Below are 16,462 nucleotides of genomic sequence, written 5' to 3' on the forward strand. Positions count from 1 at the left end.
TTTAATGTTGTTGAGTCCTATAAGTCATCCTTTTATATCTACTCTATCTATAAAAGGGAGGGTAATAACTGAGTAAATGAATACTAAGGATCAATAAAATAAAAATAAAAAACCTAAACAAAATACCAAAGCAGCAGAGTGAAAAATTGTTAACATTAATATCTAGGTGTTGCAGCAATACCCTATGTAAAACAAGCTGCCTGAGGCTGCAGAGCATTCTATGGTCCTCTGGCCATCAGGATGAGATGCACAGGATGTGTGGCAGCCAGTTCCTTCCCATACCACATCCCAACACCAAAGTGGTGCTTTGGGTATTGCTCTTCCACCATATTGAGTCTTCTCCCACCAGCACAAAGAGTAGGAGCAATGTTGATTTGATGCAAGATACAACTCTCTGTGGCAGAGATGGGGATAGTGTGGTGAATCTAGCAGTAAGTTATGTTCCCATAAGTTCCCACTTATTAAGCAATTAATGAATAAAGCTAATCATATTAGCAAGCTTTATAATTATTTATTTCTTTAGTAATTATTCTTTAGTAATAATTTCTTTAGTAATTCTTTAGTAATAATTTCTTTAGTAATTATTCATGTTTTTTTTTCAAAAAAGGAAACATAGAGGGGGTGTAGAAGGAAGTTTCAAGAACAAATTTAAGCTGTGGTGGGAAAGACACACAGAACAGCCGATGGAACAGTGACTTTCTATTTAAAAAGAAGCCTGCGACTACATTTCCATATGGAAATTCCAATGATCCAGATGCTGCTAACACAGTCCCCTGATATTTTAGGGTTAGCTACCTATTTGCATTTGGACCTGTATTAAATATTTAATATAAATGTCAATGGATGGAAAACAAATTAGTCATCCCCCCCCTGCCGTCAAGCAAGTTTATCTGCCTACTTGTACTGTATAAAGAAAATGAAAAAGAGTTTAAATCAAGGAAGCTAAGTCTTATCTCTAAAACAGGTCATGCCTTGATTTTCCAAAAGAGGGAGATATAACTCCATTCGTAGAAAGACAAAGTCTTTCCATTTCAATAAAGCACCTAAAACACATTCCAGTGAATTATTAAAAACCAGTAACTTCTCTCATTTTACTTTTGTATTAAATGTCACCTTATGTGTCATTACTGCTCTATTCATTAAAAACATGAATCCAGCTCTATATTCGCATCTGGCCTGTGTTAAATGAAATGTCTGATCATGATTGCAGAAAGCAAAACATATATAAATACAAATGGACTAAAGTAACAGAGCTCTATCAATAATTGTGGGCAATAATTATCAGCTGTGCTAGTAATCCTACACCTGTTAGTGAAGAGGGTGAGCACGTCAGGCAATCCTCCCCAACCATGGCTTGCTTCATTATTCTTCTCAAGCTCACAGAAAACTCTCAAGAGACACTTTGTTAGCCTCCCCCCCCCCAAAAAAAAATGAAAGAGTTTGTTTCTTCCATCTTTCCTATCACTTTCCCCAAATCAATATATTAGACTGGGAGGAAAAAGAATTTGCAAAATCTCACACACCTAAACAGGAAATAGTTCCCCTCAGCATGTGTTTTAATATGATTTTAGCTTAGCGTGTGATTATTAGCATTAGAGCTACCGGTAGTCATAAACATAATGAAATCATAAATATAATCAATTCCAAAATTAAACATTTAAAACTAAATATAGATATCCAGCCTCATATAACCAACATTTGTTGTTGTTGTTTAGTCGTTTAGTCGTGTCCGACTCTTTGTGACCCCATGGACCATAGCACGCCAGGCACTCCTGTCTTGCACTGCTTCCCGCAGTTTGGTCAAACTCATGTTCATAGCTTCGAGAACACTGTCCAACCATCTTGTCCTCTGTCGTCCCCTTCTCCTACTGCCCTCAATCTTTCCCAACATCAGGGTCTTTTCCAAGGATTCTTCTCTTCTCATGAGGTGGCCAAAGTATTGGAGCCTCAGCTTCACGATCTGTCCTTCCAGTGAGCACTCAGGGCTGATTTCCTTAAGAATGGATAGGTTTGATCTTCTTGCAGTCCATGGGACTCTCAAGAGTCTCCTCCAGCACCATAATTCAAAAGCATCAATTCTTCGGCGATCAGCCCTCTTGATGGTCCAGCTCTCACTTCCATACATCACTACTGGGAAAACCATAGCTTTAACCAACATGCTTAAGTCTAATTAATGCATGAAAGGGTTAAAACCATAGAGTAAGCTGTGCTACCGGGCTTCTTCTTGTTGTTTAGTTGTTTAGTCATGTCCGACTCTTTGTGACCCAATGGACCAGAGCACCCCAGGCACTCCTGTCTTCCACTGCCTCCCGCTGTTTGGTCAAACTCATGTTGGTAGCTTCAAGGACACTGTCCAACCATCTCGTCCTCTGTCGTCCCCTTCTCCTTGTGCCCTCCATCTTTCCCAACATCAGGGTCTTTTCCAGGGAGTCTTCTCTTCTCATGAGGTGGCCAAAGTAGGAGCCTAAGCTTCAGGATCTGTTCTTCCAGTGAGCATTCAGGGCTTATTTCCTTCAGAATGGATAGGATTGAACTTCTTGCAGTCCGTGGGACTCTCAAGAGTCTCCAGCACCATAATTCAAAATTCTTCGGCGATCAGCCTTCTTTATGGTCCAGCTCTCACTTCCATACATCACTACTGGGAAAACCATAGCTTTAACTATACGGACCTTTGTCGGCTTAGCTATGTCCATTTCCCCTCACCTTTAGGGAAAATCTTTGTTCTCCAGTCTACCTGTGAAGCTCAATGTGTGAAGAGGTTTGAACTGGTTGTTCCAACTCATCCACATGCTCTCATATGATATTCCTGAGTTCCTATACTAATAATTTAGGAAAGTTCACCACTAAGCTTTACAGCCTATGCAACTGTTCTGAAGTACATGAACCTGACCTTTGGAAAGTTTGTAAGTAAACCATTTGTTAACTTACCAAACATGGTCTTTTCCTGTGCTGGAGGAAGAGGGAAAGAAACCTTTTAAAGGGACATTTTGGGATTCACTTTAAAAGGCGTATTTTAAAGGTCTAACAGCCTATATTTCCATGCTTTACTTTTCTGCATAAATTCTGACTTTAAATCTCTGCTGGGGTTGTCTAACCAAAGAGTACTTCCCCAGACTTGGATCATGGCATTCAAGAATTATCCTCTCTATAACTAGTTTTTTAAAAAATTCATTTTTGTGCAAACAGAAACACAGAGTCATGGAACTATGGAGTTGGAAGGAACATTGAGGGTCACCAGTCCAACCCCCTGCAATGCAGGAGTCCAGAACCATCCCTATTTGAGCTTGAACCACCAACCTTCCAGTTAACAGCTGCACTACCGTAATATTTAGCAACAAGCGGTGGAATCTCACTGACCTTTCAAACCTATGGATGAACAAAACTGTCTTAGAAAACTTTGTGGACACTTTTAATTGGGCCCCATAGAGCACAGGAAGACGGTTCAAGGTTTCAGAGACACATGGTCCTCTCACTAGCTCTCTTTCACATGCTGCTGGCCATATTTTGCACCAACTGCAGATTACTGACCATTTTCAAGGGAGGCCTTGCATACAGCACATTATATTAGTCCGGAAGGTCCCTAAAGTGTGGGTTATTGAGGTAAGGATATTCAGGAATGGCCATAGCAAGTGAACCAGCCAAAGCTAAGCACAGACACTCCTTGCCACTGACACCTGGGCCACAAATGACATATTTGAATCAAGCAGTACCACTATGCTATTTACCTGTTGCTTGGGGGGGGAGTGCAACCCCAATCAGAACAGACCAGCTCCCTAATTCCCAAGCTCAGGAAAGCCACCCACAGCACCTTTGTCTTATCAGTATTCAGTCTCATGTTGTTGACTCTCATCAGGCCTATCCTTTCCTCTGCACACTGGTCTAGCACCTGTGAATATCAATCCACTGTACAGGTCATTTATTTCCAACATACAAATCCTTGACAATTTGTGCTACAGGATCCTGCTTTAATATTATATTCAATGCTGTCTTAGATTATATACATCCCTATGATTATAAAGGAACAATATTAATGACTGAGGGTCAAAGTCAAAGTCTCCTTGGGTTTACTTGAGGGATATTGGGTACATCTGGAAAAGGAGTTGGGTAGATTAGCATAAAATTCACTGGAGATCCACTTTAAAAAATATTGTGGCCTTACTTACTCAAACCTTTATCTCCCTCGCCTTTATTTCTGGGTCTAGGGGCAAACACAAGATACCCACACACTCTACACAAGAAGAATAGCAGCACATTGCTAAATAAATACAATATAATCCAGCAATAAGATTTTATAACTATCAACAGTTCTTTTGTTTCAAAAATCCTCAAGATTATAATCCAAATTTTATTCTAAGAAACTGCACATATAATGTTGACATCCAATCACTTTATGAATACACCACCTCGGTAGCACAACCCGCAACCTAATTAGATTTGCTACCACTTAAATCCACTTACTTCAACTGGGACTAAATTGGCTGAACTCCAAGTACCTTGGCTTAACTGAGCTGCAAGTCAGGCTGTCAATGTGAAAAGAGTGTTCCAATTCTGTACCATTCATTTTCATAACAACCCCCAAAAGAGGTCGGACATTATTATCATCCTCACAATAAATACCCTTGATACTGTTCTTGTGATAGCTGTCCAAGCAAATAAAAGGCATTATCTGGATCCATTTAGTAAATTACGCCACTGTTTCCCCAATGAGGACAATGAACTAGTGACAGACTTCCTTTCTGGAACTTTTGGCTGAAGTTCCACCTGTTGCCCAAATGTAGAACTGAAACTGCTGAAAGATATAAAGCAAGCAAGATTCTGCAAAGTTAAGGTGAGATGGCAAATTATTTATATAAATTTCAAAATTCAACATTTATTATTATTTGCTGCAGCTTCCTGTTGAAGTAAGCATTTTCACTACAAATGAACACTTTTACAGTATAGCACAAAACATAATATATACCCCTTAGTAACACTCTATTAGTGGTACTACTTGTAGTGAAAGATTAAATCTGATTTCAGCTAGAGTTACTATATTCGAAATAAAAGTTCTAAACAGGAAGTATTTCTTTGATGGAGGAATAATAGCCTAACTAAAAAGAATAATAGACATGTAGAGCTGGAAGGAAGAGGGGCATCTAGTCCAACACAGGAATGCAGGAATCTGTTGCCCAAGGTTGGGCCACGACCCTGAGATTAAGAAGCTCCATGCTCTACCAACTGAGGCATCTGGCACCTATTGTATTACTTCTTATTAGGTAACGGTGATGTTTATCAGAAGTGCAGTATGCAGGGGAGGTTTGAGCTCCCACCCATCATAGCAATAAAGATCCCCACACACCTTGGTGAGAAAAACACCCAGTGGAACCAGTGAGACCCCTTTTCTTAAGCCAAATTGCAGCACATGAATGGCTGGGGTCATTGTGGTCGTACCAAGTGTTAAATCTCCTTCCTCACATTCTCAATGAATATCATCCCTGTGTCTATAACTAACTGGGGGGGGGGGACATGGTGTGCTGACAACTGATGCAATTAGGGCCATGTGTAGTTAGACCCTGCAAAAGACATTTTTAAAAAAATGTTGTTAGGTATAGGTATAGCCTACATGAGGAACAAATACAGTAGTCTATACTTTATAACAGTGTGCTTCTTAAAACAAGAAAGTCTTAAGCTGTGACTAGTGTAAGCCAGACAAACTGTTTCTTTTGCATGGCCTATCTTGTTTTCAGTTTAGGAATAATGAAGCCAGAGTGAAATTCAAATATTAGAAAACCTGGCAATTAAAAACGGCTTTCAATCAAGTGTATGTGATTACGATATTGTTAGCTTAACAGCACTGGAATGCCTTAGGAGAGACCAAAACGTTTAGTTGATCACTAACTTGGACAAACCAGGTTGGTGCTTTATTTTCAGGCAAACCAATTTAGGTTCATGCTGGATTGAGAGAGAGGAGAAGAAAGTGATGTAGAGGGTAGCTCATACATTTTCTCACAACTATTCACACCTCCCAAATCATACTCATGCTCTATGTTCATAGAGTCATACTGTAGAATCATAGAACTGTTGCTTTGTTTAAAGTGTTTTATAGATTTTTATTGTTCTAGTGAAGATTTGTAATGGTTTTACTGATGAGTTGTTAATCATTCTATGACTTAAGTTGTATTTGAGGTGTTCTATTATGTTCTAGTATTTTATTGTTCTTATTTATTGTTTGTAAGCCGCTTTGCAATTTGTTTGAATGAAAAGTGGCACATAAATGCAATCAATCAAACTATGAACCACTGCCCTAGAAAAAGCTTTAGACTGCCCTGCTACATGGCATTTTACAGTATTTATCTATTTAATATTAATAAGTTACCTATTTTATTTCAAAAGCAAAATTCTTCTCAAGTTGATTTACAGCATATATCTCAAAATACAAAAAGGTACTAAGTTCAGTAATATGTGGTACAATTTGGATTTTTAAACATTTATTCGGAATATTCCAAAACCACAACTGTGCAGCAATTGAGGTAACTGCAATTCATATTTAGGAAAAGAATACAAAGGGGAAAGGAACAATTTTTAAATTGAGTTGTACGTTTAGACCTCTGGGGACGCTTTGAAACAATGTCAAAGATCTAAAATTGGTTCAGTGAAAACTAAAATTGTCATAATAAACCCACTGAACAAATAAACTTCACTGAGCTGTTGCACTGCTCAGTTAGCTACCCAAATCTCATGGAAACCACTGGGATTTAAGCAGCCCATGTGTAGGACTTCAGCCTGGCCTGTTAAGTATGACAGGGGAGAGGGAAGCAGCATTTCCCCATTTGCCTCAACATTTCCCCCAATGCATCAGTGTCCTCAGAGAGTTGTTGCAATCATAAGATGGCAATGACAACAATTCACTTACAAGGAAGGGAGGAAATGCATGTATCCCAGAATATAATTGGAGGTGCTCAATATGGTCCATTCCCCTCATAATACCAGATTTTTGGGTCTTCAATCTTTGCCTCCTAGAGCTCAATGGAAAACAAAAAGACCCTATCTGAGTAAATCAGCCCTTGTGGCTTGTTTCCCTGACCATGTCGGAGTGTGATAGAACATTGGTAACTGACATTTTAATGGATAACTACTTCAAACATTAGCAAAATGTCCATTGTTAGCTTAGTGTGTGTCTGAAGAGAGACCTTACATGTTTTAAGCTTCAGCGTAATGGGTGCCAGTTCCAAATACATGGATGAAATACAAGTGGTCCATTCATCACCGTTAGGTTGTGGGCTGTCCTGTTTCCTATTCTTGAAGATCACTAGTGAACTTAGTTATTGAGAGTCAAGCCGATTCCTATCTCCATAGCACCACGATTCTCTTTAAATCCACCCTAGTAGCATTGGTAACTAGAATACCAAAGGAGAAGATGGTACCAAAAAAAGAGAAGAGTTAAGCACAGGTATTTTTGAAGGTGACTACAGCAGAGAAATGTGTGTTATTTGTTCCCTCAGATATATGATTAGGTACACACACACACCCCATTATAGAAAGACAAATTAGAACCACTTCTGCAGTACATTTTAAACAAACACAAAATTAATGAAAGAGCCAACTTCTCTTTTTGTTTGATTTTCATCAGAACTCAATTATAAAACCAGCTATCAAAAGAAAATTCCCCATTAGGAGCTTATCCATGACACCTTCAGAAGACAATTCTGAATCCATGCTTGATATTTAACTGGTAACCTCAGTCATTTAACTATATGAATTCAACAAAGCACTAATCATTTAACATATGTATAAAAACAAACAAGATCTCTGTTTAAAAACCTCCAGTGAAGGAGAATTCACCACCTTTTGAGAGAATCCATTCTACTGTCAAACAGCTCTCACCAGAACTATTTTTCTAAGGGGGAAAACTCACTATTAATGCCTCCCTTTTATCTTATAATGCCAATGACGCTCACCTGAGAGGTGCTGGAACTGAGTCCCGGCAAGTTCTAGCTGAAAAAAGGCCCTAGGTCTTACCATCAGAAAATCCCCTTCTCTATGAGTATTTCTGACCATGGGATCTCACCCAGTAGTTCCTTAAGCTTTTTGAAATCTGCCCTTTTAAAGTCCAGAGTGCATACCTGACTACACTGAGATTTCCTTTGCCTTCTGTATCAGGAAACCCAAGACAGGATGTCCACTTGCTCCCAAAGTTCCCTGTACATCCACTACATTGATCAGTTCCTTTGATCAGAAGCTCAATTGATCAGAAGCCAAGTGACAGGGAGCCAGGCAGAGGGCATTTTCGGTAGTGGCACCCGCCCTGTGGAACGCCCTCCCATCAGATGTCAAAGAGAAAAACATCTACCAGACTTTTGGAAGACATCTGAAGGCAGCCCTGTTTAGGGAAGCTTTTAATGTTTAACAGACCATTGTATTTTAATATTTTGTTGGAAGCCGCTCAGAGTGGCTGGGGAAACCCAGCCAGATGGGCGGGGTATAAATAATAATAATATATTATTATTATTATTATTATTATTATTATTATTATTATTATTCCCTGTTGGTGAAGACCAGGTCCAAGGTAGATAGTCCCCTTGTTGCTTCTTCCACCTTCTGGGAAATGAAATTACCAGCAAGGCAATGCAGAAATTTGTTGGACCTTGTGTGACATCAACTACCACTCATTATTTCATTTTACAATTCTATATGTGTGTGCGTGCACACATGTACAGGCATGTACACACATCATGATCAACACATTAGGTCTTTTGCATGCCTAGTCCATTTTTACTGGAATCTCCAGAAGACCAAATAGCTACTGTGCATTTCACACGTAAAGCAGCTTTCAGAAGCATAAATATCCACACCCTTATCTCAAGCAAGTTCTTTATATTAAACCACACCATTATGGCCATCTGTTCCAATCTTCATAAATACTGATATAACCACACAGTCATATAATTTGAAGGTAAAATAAAATCATAACATATGTATTAATCAGAATAAATTAATAGCGCAAAGCTTCAAAGCCCCACAGAGTTCAATTGCTTTCACTTAGGTAATTGAGTATAGGATTGCACCATAAATGGGAGAAAATTGCAATTGAGAAGTTGTTAAAAGGCTAAAAGAGTTTTATTTCTAAAGATGTAACTTTAGTAACCCTAATTCTTCTTAAACTAGATGTTCATACAATTAATTTGGTACTAACCAAGAGAAATCTTTTGAACCATCCCGTACTTAAATTGAAAGAGGAACACAATCCACACCTCATTTACCCAAAATAAGGGAAGCACTATATCAGTGGAGCACTAATGGAAACATATTGGTCATTAACATGTTGAATCTGGAAACAAAGTCTCCCTAGGATAGCCAACGTAACAAATAATCTCAGACTAATACAGGTCTGAAATGTTTATACTGTGTGCTCTTTACTCAGATTTTTGCTCATGTTCAGAGCCCAATTAATTCTCATTTTCAAAGTGTGGAAAGAGTTGAGATTAGCTGATAGACCTCAGGAGGTTTCAGCCCCCACCCCCACCGTCACACACCACTCTCATTTTCTTCTAGCATGTGTCTTGGTTTCCTTAAACCATATGGATCCCTTTCCTCTATAGGCAGCTTTCAAAATACTCCTCCAACTCCTCCAAGATAAACATAGCGGAAGCATATGGACTTCAGTCACAATAACTGGAACAGCAACAAAAAGTTGTTGAGTGGTGTGTTTCTGTTGAGGATCGCAGCCAAGCTAGCCTGCACACCCTTTTCCAGGAGATTCAAGTCTATGTCCCCTGTCCCCTCTAGTTTCCATAACCCCACTCCCCCCGCAAACATCAACATTTGATGCCCACTGAGAGCATGTTCAGTCATCACTGAGTGTCTTCTGAAGTCTTTCCCAAGTCTGCTGGTATCTCCTCCCTAGTGTGTTGATGGTGGTGCCATTTCTGCTACATAATGATTGGCACTTGAATAACTGAACTTGTTGTATACAAATGTGTGTGTATAAACACACACACACACACACACACATTAAGGTAAGCTTTTGTTTGAACCCAAGTGAGAGCTGTTTTATTCACTCATGCAGATACACATCTTGTGACAGAAACTTGTCACCTTCAGTAGCTGATAAACCTATTCTAAAGGCTAACAATTTAAAGGGAATAAACCTCAGCTGGTTTATAAAGGTTAATACGATTGGACAAAAATAACAAATTCATCTTAAACAAGGGTTTTAACAGCATATTTGGTCTAGCCCTTAAGCGAGAAAATGGGAAGTCTGTATGGAGAATTTAAAATAGGCAGAGGCACGACTTTTGATAAACCAACTTTGTTTATGACCTCTGCTCCTCATTTATTTTCATATGGAAAATGCACAGTGCCCTATTCTAAATTAAAGGTCCCCAGTACTACTCTTGCACAGGCTGCTCAATTTTTTTTAGTTCTTGAGCAGAAAGTGACTTATTTCAAATATTACTAAATCAATGTTTGGTAATGCACTATATGATAATTGACCCAATGATTCAATGCATCTTAAATTATTAAATATTTCTGCACAGTTTGAAAGATAGTAAAAGTTTACAGCTCATTTAAGATTTCTTGCATTTTTTCCAGCTCAATGTAAATTAAAAGTAAACCAGAACATTCCTATCATTTACCCACAAGTCTATAATAAAATCTATAAATTAGCTGGGCTATCATTATGATATCTGACTGCAACCATCATCAATATTCTGAAAATAGTTAATGTTAATATTGAATACATCCAAGCATTAAGAACATATTGCCCTTATTTGCCTTTTTCTTTTCAAGTGACCCACTAATGTTGTTTTGCTATTTTAAATAATTTGATATTATATAGTATGTTGTTATTTTCACTGGTTGTGTTGTAAGCCACCTTCTGCAGGTAGAGACCCTGAAAGGTGGGGTAAAACTCTATTTAATAAAATAATACCAGCATTTTCTGAATTACCCTTTTCCACTTTTTTCTTTTAGAGCCATCATGGCATGTGCCAGAGTGGTGAAGTTTCAAAAGATTAATTTGCATTTGTGGAAAACTTTATCCTTATTTTTTTATATATAAAAATATGGCTTGGATCCCATCATCTTCTTGTATGAAATTGTGTGTGTGTTTGTGTTGTTCTGAAGTGTCCCTCATCTTATAGCTGCAAACTTTCAAGTAAGACACAGCACATGGAACTAATATTAGCATCATCCAAGCCTGCATAGTAAAATATATGAAAGACATTCTAGTTCTTTAGGGCTTGCCGATCGGAAGGTCGGCGGTTCGAATCCCTACGATGGGGTGAGCTCCCATTTCTCGGTCCCAGCTCCTGCCCACCTAGCAGTTTGAAAACATGTCAAGTGCAAGTAGATAAATAGGTGCCACTCTGGCAGGAAGGTAAACGTGCGCTGCTCTGGTTCACCAGAAGCGGCTTAGTCATGCTGGCCACATGACCCGGAAGCTGTCTGCGGACAAACGCCGGCTCCCTCAGCCTATAAAGCGAGATGGGCGCCGCAACCCCAGAGTTGTCAGCGACTGGACCTAATGGTCGGGGTTACCTTTACCTTTACCTTTACCCCCTAGCTGTACCTGGGGTTTGATGAAGTAGTCCTTAAGTGTTGGATGGATCAGAGTATTAGATATACATATTAAACAAAACACAGCACCAGTTCTTTATCACTGCCTGATGTCTTTCCTGGGATGTGGGAGAACCTTCTACAGTACATCCCAGTACCTTTGAGCTACAGTCATTTCTATGGTATTTCCAAAACTATTCCACTTAGACATAATTTTTAAAAAGCTAAAACATGTCAATTGCTCTAGATAGAATATGTTGTTACAACAGTATGTAAACTCTAAGCTCTTTCACAAGCAGTTGCATGGAGCCTTTAGCTGGCAGTTAATCTGGTTCCAGTCATGGCTCCTTCGATTCAATTCTTCATCCAATTTTGGCCAATGCCTTTTCCCCCCAGCAGTCCCCCACACTCAGTCTCCAGAGTGGCTTTTCAGAGGGAAGCGGAAGAAGGTCGAGACAAAGATGTGCCCTTCTGTGAACATCCTGCATTCACATTTCCCAGGATGCAAGTCAAAGCTTATTCATTTATCATTGAATTTGCACGTTTCCTTCAGGTGGGGACGTAACTTGGAAAAACAAACGAACTTGTAAGCCTCTGCCTGGGTTTCTCTCAACATTTATTAAAGCCTTAACTATATTCAGCTATTTTAGGTTTGCAGTAAAGTCACCTTCCTTATTCACCATAAACCCTTTTGTTCACTGCAGTGTCGTGATACCTTTATTTTATATTATTTTGACAGGAAGCCAAGTAGGTGAAGAGAAGAATCTGCAAGTCTCCTTTGAACTTTAAAATATAAATTGGCACATCAGAGAGACAGCAGGAAAAACTTCACTATCAGGAACTGAGAATGACTGGATAGAGCAAAAGTACAATTTTGAAACGAGCACCTTTAGTTTTGATCCATGTGGCACAGGATGAGATCCATCTGGTCCAGGTGGGATGAACAACTCCCATTTCCCAAAATCCATTTTCTTATATGGGTGAGAAAATGGATCCCAGTTATCTGCAATAAAAGAAAAGTATTAAAATATTGAACATGTATTAAAATGCATCATTAGTATGTAAAATGAGAAAGTGGGCACAGGTGAACACCGAGTGTCTTTCTGTGCAATAACTCTTACTACTTTAAGTTTTTTTTTTAGGCATAAAACTCTTTTCTTCATCCTCCTTTCACATGTTTCACCTCTACCTCCTTAGGCTTTTTCCTGAATACTTCCCTGATAATACCTGTCACAGTGCTTACTGATCCTCTTCTTCATGTTTCTTTTGAACTCCATCTTTCTTCACCGTTTTCTTCTAATGAAACCAGTTGTGCTGGCTGGAGCTAATAGGAGCTATGCTCCAAAACATCTCAAGGCACCAGGCTGGCAAAAGCTGCAGTAAATAGGTCCTCTGTTTCAATCTACTTATCAGACCATTATTTTCAACAAAGAATAAGCATTAACATCCACTTTTCTACAAAATGTACTGAGGGTGGTAGGCAGCAGAACCAAAAAAAAACCCCAGCTCCCTTCTTGCTCTGCTATCTGTTGTCTCCCCCGCCCATTCCACCGATTCATGTATTAGTTCACTCTTGCAGTTTTCTTCTGGCATTTTCATAAATTGGCTTGTGGTTTTGCTCTTGTGCCTTCCATCCTCAAACTTTCTTGATCCCTTGTGACTGAATAGCACTCATTACCCTGTTCCACTTCCCTTCCTGTCCATCCCTAGAATGTGTCACATTCTCTCAGTGTTTCAACTTCCGGCTTGTCAATTCCCTACTTGATTCCTTTCAGTCTAGATTTTGCCCAGATTATTGCACTAGAAAGTGTCTTCGTGCATATCTGTGACAACACATTCTACTGATGGCACTTTTTCTTTGTATTTCACTTAGAGGTTTCTGCCATCACTGATACAGCTGATCTTACTATTCTTTCTTCCTTGCGTCCTCTGTTCCCGAGACTCTGTCCTTGCCAAATGCAATCTTCTCTCTCTGATCTTTCTTAACATTTCTTGAAGTAGTTCCTTTTCTTCTTTTCCTTTATCTGTGAACATGTTAGGATTCTCCCCATACACGTCCACTATCAGTTCATTTGAACCCAACTGCCATGACTATACAGACAGCTGCAAAAAGCTTTCTTTTTCCGTTCCTAACCTCTCTCTCATTATGACATGGGACGAAGGTTTCCCCCTCATTTTTCTGGATGAAATGCATTTTCATCAACAGAACATGTATTTGGGACTAGGTATATTAGGTTTTGCAGCACTAAAATGCAATAGAATTAGTACAATTACAAAATAATTCAACTGTAACCCTATGCAGGTCTTCCATGTGTGTGGGGGACGGGGGACGGGACATGTTAGTCCAACCCATCTAACCAACTGACATTTCAATGGCCTTCCAACTCATGCCTGGTTCATTTTGCTTGACTGAGATCTGGCAATGTATTTTAAAGCACCTTTATTAAAGGCAGGTTTTCAGTCACATTGGAAGTTTGTATCTACATACTGTAAATATAGTCAGCAACTCGTGTGTGTGTGTGTGTGTGTGTGTGCTTAAGAGTACCTACATTTTTCATTTCACAAACACACAGACAATAGGTTTTTTGCAGGCAAGAAGCAAGGCTGGAGATATATAAATCAATAAGGAACATCTCCACCCCCATCGTTCAGCCGGGACACTAAGGTCCAGCTCCAAGGGCCTTCTGGCAGTTCCCCCACTGTGAGAAATGAGGTTACAGGGAACCAGGAAGAGAGCCTTCTCAGTAGTGGCGCCCACCCTGTGTAACATCCTCCCATCAGATGTCAAGGAAATAAACACCTGACTCTTAGAGGACATCTGAAAGCAACCCTGTTTGGGAAGTTTTTAATGTTTGATGTTTTAGTGTGTTTTTAATATTCTGTTGGGAGCCACCCAGAGTGGCTGGGGAAACCCAGCCAGATGATGATGATGATGATGATGATTATGATGATTATGGTATAGAGGAAGTGATATATTTCAGGGGGGGGGCTCACAAGCAGCTGTTTGAAATGTAGAGGAGATCCAGCAAGTTATAGAGAGGACAACTGGAGTCTGCTGGGTAGACTAAGGTGGGCACGTCCAGTTACCAAGAGACTCACTATAATAAGACTGGCAGATATACCCATTGTCATTGCCAGGAGTGGTTGAGCTTTATTTAGGGGGGGGGAGTGGCCAGAGTTGCTGAGCTTTTTGGGGGGATCGGTCAGGATTAATCCCGTGATCTACCTGTAACGCCACCGTGATCGACCGTAAGGTCATGATCTACCTGTTGGACATACCTGATCTAAGGCAAGCAGAATCTGTCTCCAAGATGCAGCTTCTGCTTGGCTGGGAGAACTATTACCTCTCTCCTCTGCCCAGCTATCCTGATAGGAAAGGAAATGGGCGCTGACCCTTATTCCTCAGCGCCATCTGAAAACTTCAATTTCTCACAAGCTCAACAACCCAGCCCAGTAATCATATTTCAAACTGACTATATTAAGCAAAATCTGCATGCCAAAGCTGCATTTAGTTAGTAGCTGTGTATGCACCCAGTGCTCCACCGCAGCTCATGTGTGCAATGTCTGCTCATTCCTCTCTGCTCCTGCAGCACAGCTGCAAGCAGGTTTGCATGGTTTGAAGTGGGCTTGTTTCAACAAAGCATAGTTAAGTTTGTACAAGTTGGAGATATCACAGCAAGCTGCAGAAGCTTCCAAACTGCCGCTGAAGAAAGAGAGGTATGGGGGCAAGTGTGTGAGGCTGTGGCTCATCCCCATGATGCTAAAGTCATGGGGCCAGGGTTTCCCCAAACTACCAATTCAGTATGAATGTCATATCACAGATTCCCAAGAGGCTATCCAATGGTAGAGGATAAATACTTTATGTTGCCTTTTTAAAAGAAACAGAAAACAGAAAACTGCATTGATTCACTGGCATGAAACCAACAGCACTTAAAGTTTCAATACAATAAAAATTCAAAGGGGGAAACTGCCAAGTGTCAAATAATGTGACATTCCAATTCATGCCTTTTTTTAGCATACATGCCCGCACATCCACTCAGGAACAATTTCTTAGGAAACCGACACAGAAGTTGCAGGAGAATGTGACTTCCACATGGAACTATATCTACACAACTGGCCATAATGTTAGCTTTCGGCACACTATGTAGTTGAGCCAATCTTGTAAAGTTTCTCCATGTCAGCCATGCGTTCATGAACAGCAGCTAGAGAAGCTCTATGCAATTAGACTGAAATACATAGTTAGTCTGAAATACATAATCCACACCTGTGTGGGCTAGAGCAGATGACAGGTGCAGTCAAAAAAGATTTGGAGGGTACCAGGGTGGGGGTGGGGGTTCTGTCTTAAACCATCTATCAGGTTCTAAATATACGGTACATGAACAAGACTTTTATTGTGAAGTGGCAAACTCTAAGATACTGATATTTTGCTTGTACTCCCTTAGTTACTAAGCAATAAAATGTGTAAATAAAATATTCAGTGTCATTTACCAGAAGCTTTTCAGGAAACTATAATGTCAATACCGCCTCTCGTATCAGAGCTTCAGCTTACTAATTGCCTCATATACATGATTTACAAAGCTTTTAAAACTACTAATTGACAAATCGTAATGCTGTGAATGTTCTTTTAATAGTCTTGAGTGGCTTTTTTGGGGTAAGTCAAGAGACGTTTGGTTTAACGCAACTGGAGGCCCACAATGAAAGTTAAAATAAAGGGTGGTGTGTACTCTCTCTCACTCACACACACTTATTTCTCATCCTGCAGTGTCATGGGCAGATGGAAGCTAAGCAATTCTCCCTGCAAAAGGAACAGGAAGAGGACAAATACTGAACCTCTAGAGAGACAGAAGGGGGGGGCTGGTTTAGTTCCAGCCCTGGTACACCTTCTCTGCTCATAATGAAGTGCCATAGCACAGTTACTTGGTAA

General features: G+C 39.8%; 1 protein-coding gene across 2 annotated transcripts in view; it reads right to left on the reverse strand.

The window, feature by feature from the left end:
* The window catches only part of GBE1 (1,4-alpha-glucan branching enzyme 1), a 162,434-nt gene that overhangs the window by 100,157 nt on the left and 45,815 nt on the right, over positions 1-16,462 (reverse strand). For both annotated transcript variants that reach the window (XM_035114821.3, XM_035114820.3), the window contains exon 3: positions 12,426-12,541. In XM_035114821.3, coding sequence (XP_034970712.2) covers positions 12,426-12,541 — 116 coding nt within the window. The remainder of the gene's footprint in view (positions 1-12,425; positions 12,542-16,462) is intronic.

Source organism: Zootoca vivipara, chromosome 4 (genome assembly GCF_965207765.1).
Source record: "Zootoca vivipara chromosome 4, rZooViv2.hap1.1, whole genome shotgun sequence".
In the NCBI taxonomy this organism is placed as follows: Eukaryota; Metazoa; Chordata; class Lepidosauria; order Squamata; family Lacertidae; genus Zootoca; species Zootoca vivipara.